Source organism: Vicia villosa, unplaced genomic scaffold (genome assembly GCF_029867415.1).
Source record: "Vicia villosa cultivar HV-30 ecotype Madison, WI unplaced genomic scaffold, Vvil1.0 ctg.004570F_1_1, whole genome shotgun sequence".
Classification (NCBI taxonomy): domain Eukaryota; kingdom Viridiplantae; phylum Streptophyta; class Magnoliopsida; order Fabales; family Fabaceae; genus Vicia; species Vicia villosa.
Genome location: NW_026706464.1, coordinates 38,901 through 43,014, shown reverse-complemented (window position 1 = coordinate 43,014; position 4,114 = coordinate 38,901). Strand labels below are relative to the sequence as shown.

The window sequence follows — 4,114 nt, the reverse complement described above, 5'->3', positions numbered from 1 at the left end:
ACTTGGTTATAAATATAATGGAATTTTCTTATTCATTTCTGGTGGTATCTCAGTTCATTCTATTATTTTGTGTTGTTGGTTTGAGACAAAGCTAAAGTTTCCTAAAAATAATAGAACATGACATATCCATGCACACATGCATTTCATGCATTCATGCACAAACAGGTACACCAGATGGTTTTCTTGTTTAACTGATCAAGTTTTCTGTCCACAGCAATTGCACCTCCACCTACACATCGCTACAATACAAGGGCTAATCATTCACTGCTAATGGATCAACTAAGGGACGATCTTATTCAGATGAGGACTCAGGTTACTGCTCAGATGGCTCAGTTCATGGAAGTCATGCAAGGCATGGCTGATCGCCAAGAAGAACTCAGAATTAGAATGGATGCAGTTGCTCAGACTGTAGTGAACCCTCCACAGAGGAATCCCGCTGGTATTCATATCAACGATGAACCTGTGAACGGAGGGCTTGGTGTGATTCCTCCTGCTACCAATCAAGGTAATCCTCATGGGCCTCCCCAGCCCATTCCTGAAGAACAAGCCACGCAACAAATCAGAAGGGCTGCTGCCATCCCCGTGTTGGAAGAAGATCGACATGAGGATCTGTTTCCTGAAAGTGAGCTGGGATTTCCACATGATGCTGGAAGGTTGTTCAGAGGACTGGAGGAAAGGATGAGGGCCATGGAAGGCCAAGGACTTGGTATGGACATTAATGACTTGGGTTTGGTTCCTGGTGTCCGCGTGCCGCCGAAATTCAAAGTGCCAGATTTTGAGAAGTACAAGGGGAATACTTGTCCCAAGACCCATGTCCGAGCTTACTACCGCAAGATGCATGTCTATTCTGAGGATGAGGGGTTGTTGATGCATTTCTTCCAAGATAGCCTAACTGGGGCATCTTTGGAATGGTATATGAGGCTGGAAAGAGCTAGTATTCGAAGCTGGAGAGACTTGGTTGATGCCTTCATAAAGCAGTATCAATATAATGTTGACATGGCACCCAATCGCACTCAATTGCAGAATCTGTCTCAGAAAGCTAATGAGTCCTTCAAAGAATACGCGCAAAAATGGCGCGAATTGGCAGCCAGAGTTCAACCACCTATGTTGGAGAGAGAAATGATGGACCTGTTCACCAATACTTTGGAAGGTCAATACTATTCTGCTTGTTCTGCATCCTCGAGTTTCGCCGAGTTGGTCATGATTGGTGAGAGAATTGAAAGTGGAATCAAGGCTGGTAGAATTCAGAATCCGAGTGCTGCTAGTTCCTCCTCTGGGGTTGTTGGAAAGAAACCTTATAACGGGTTTGCCAAGAAAAAAGAGGGTGAGACGAGCGCTGCTTATTATGGTAAAGGCAAAAGCCAGACTCATCAACAAGTGGCCGCCGTGACTATACCGAATGTTCCATTTCAGCAACATCAGCAACGAGGGTATACCCCGCGCCAGTATCAACCAAAGGCACCTGAGAGAACTTTTGACCCGATCCCGATGACATATGCGCAAGTATTGCCATACCTCCTCGACCTGAAGTTGGTACAATTGAGAACTCTAGCCACTCCTGCTAAGTTGCCTCCTAATTGGGATGCTAATGCAAGGTGTGAATTTCACTCTGGAGCACCTGGGCATAACATTGAAAACTGCAAAGCATTGAAGTATCAGGTTCAAAATCTTCTCGACTCCAAGGCCATTGAGTTCACTCCTACTCCAGGGCCTAATGTTGTTCAAAATCCCATGCCCCCTCATGGGCCTCATGCTGCAAACGCCCTCGATTGTGTTGAAGATACTCGTTTGGTTAAGGACGTGACTGAGTTAGGCTCTCTGTTGCCTTTACTGAAAGTAGAATTACTGAGAATGGGTCTATATGCTGGTTGTGGAGAATTGTGTAATGATTGCATGGCCACTTCCTCAGTTTGTGATAAAGCGAAGAATGGTATTCAACAGCTGATAGATAGGGGGTATCTACAGTTTGAGCGCGTACGACGGCCCGAGGTATTTGAGAATGAAATTAATGTGGCATCTATCCCCTACACTCCTGCTAAGATCCCAATTCCTGCTAGAGCACCTCCTTTGGTTATTACATCACCTGGTCCCGTTCCGTATACTAGTGAGAAGGCAATCCCATGGAACTACGGTGGAGAGGTTTTTTACCAAGGGGCCAAGTTTGAACTTAGAACACCAGTTGAGAAAGAAGATGTCGACAATGTTGTGGGAGTTGGAAGAATGACAAGGAGTGGCCGTATTCTCGATCCTCCTCAGAATATTCACAAAGGCAATACAGAAGCTCTAGCTCAAGCAAAAGGAAAAGGAGTGACAGAAGATACTATGGACCAGGGGCAAAGTTCTAATTCTGAGGACACTGTGGCCAAAGAGATGGAAGAATTCCTCAAGATCATCAAGAAGAGTGAGTATAAAGTGGTTGACCAGCTGAGTCAAACTCAATCTAAGATCTCGATCTTACAGTTGCTCTTATGCTCCGAGGCACATCGAAATGCTTTATTGAGACTCCTAGGCACTGCCTTTGTCCCTCCTGAGATCTCAGTAAATCAGCTTGAAGGGGTGGTGTCTAATATCAATGCTGGAAATGGATTGGGATTCACTGATGCTGATTTACCTTCTGAAGGTAGAAAACACAATAGAGCTTTGCACATATCTGTGGAGTGCAAGGGGACTATGCTATCTCGTGTTCTTGTTGATAATGGATCTTCTTTGAATGTGTTACCAAAGTCGTCTTTGATGAGGCTAGATTATTCTGGTGTTGAGATAAGGCCAAGCGAACTAACTGTGAGAGCCTTTGATGGCTCAAAGAGGTCGGTGTTTGGGGAGGTTGATTTACCAGTGATGATAGGTCCTCAACTCTTCACTATTACTTTCTTTGTGATGGATATCCACCCGGCTTACAGTTGTCTCCTGGGGCGTCCATGGATCCATGCTGCTGGGGCCGTGACTTCCACATTGCATCAGAAACTCAAATTTGCCACTCAAGGGAAGATAGTCACAATATGTGGGGAGGAAGAGCATGTGGTAAGCCATCTTGCGTCTTTCAAGTATATTGATGTGGAAGGGGAGGTCCACGAAACACCTTGTCAAGCGTTTGAGGCTGTCCAGACTATCAAGATCCCTTATATTGAAAAGAAGAAGTTGGAGGTTCCCATGTCCTCACTAAAGGAAGCTAAAGCTGTGGTTGAATCTGGTCATCCTGAAGGATGGGGCCGAGTCTTGGATCTACCAGTCAAGCAGGATAAATGTGGGATTGGATATCAGTTGGGTCAGAGTTCATCTAAGGAGGCCTTCAAGAAGCCTGGAACCTTCGTTCCAATCAAGTTCTTTAGTGCTGGCATTGACAAGGATCATATTTGTGCTGCTGATGATGATATGGATAGCGATTATGACATTGAAGAATGGATCAAGCCGTGTGTCCCAGGACAGGAGCTTCTCAACTAGTCTTCCGAGGACATCATCTCAATTGCTTCTGATCAAGAGTAATACTGTCTGTTTTTGTTTATCATACAATAATTCCTGTGTTCTGCCCAAGACACAGTGAACACATGTAGGGCATCATTTGTTGTTTTTCAATGTTAAAACCATTAATAAAAGGACGTTTTTGCATTCAAATATTTTTGCTCCCTGTCTTTCATTTTTTACTTTTATATTTGTTTTAAATAAATAAAGAAAATAATAAAAAATGGCAACGTTTCTTACTCATAATCACCCCTCCATTCTAAAATAAAGCATAAATCATAATCCATGCAGATCCATCGCTCCTCCAGATTCTGTTGATAACGATCTTGCTATGCCTCGTTATGACTTCAACAATCCTATCTATACTGCTGAAGAAGGGGATGAAGAAGATTGTGAACTCCCCGATGAGTTGACCAGATTGTTGAAACAAGAAGAGAAAGTGATCGAGCCACATCAAGAGCTTATTGAGACGGTGAATCTTGGCACCGAAGAGATGAGAAGGGAGGTTAAAATAGGGGCGTCTTTGAATGAGGATGTGAAAGAAAAGTTGATTGGAATGTTGAAAGAGTATTCTGATATCTTCGCCTGGTCTTACGAAGACATGCCTGGATTAGATACTGATATTGTTGTGCACAGGCTACCTCTTAAAGAAAAC

The 4,114-nt window shown here is 43.9% G+C and overlaps 1 protein-coding gene across 1 annotated transcript; it reads left to right on the top strand.

The window, feature by feature from the left end:
* The first annotated feature begins 270 nt into the window (after positions 1–270).
* LOC131642151 (uncharacterized) lies at positions 271–3,441 on the top strand. Its single transcript, XM_058912433.1, has one exon. The coding sequence runs from the start codon at positions 271–273 to the stop codon at positions 3,439–3,441; it is 3,171 nt and encodes a 1,056-aa protein (XP_058768416.1).
* Positions 3,442–4,114: the final 673 nt, after the last annotated feature.

Excerpts from the sequence above, each read along its gene's own strand:
- LOC131642151 (XM_058912433.1), top strand. The coding sequence starts at position 271 with ATGGATCAACTAAGGGACGATCTTATTCAGATGAGGACTCAGGTTACT.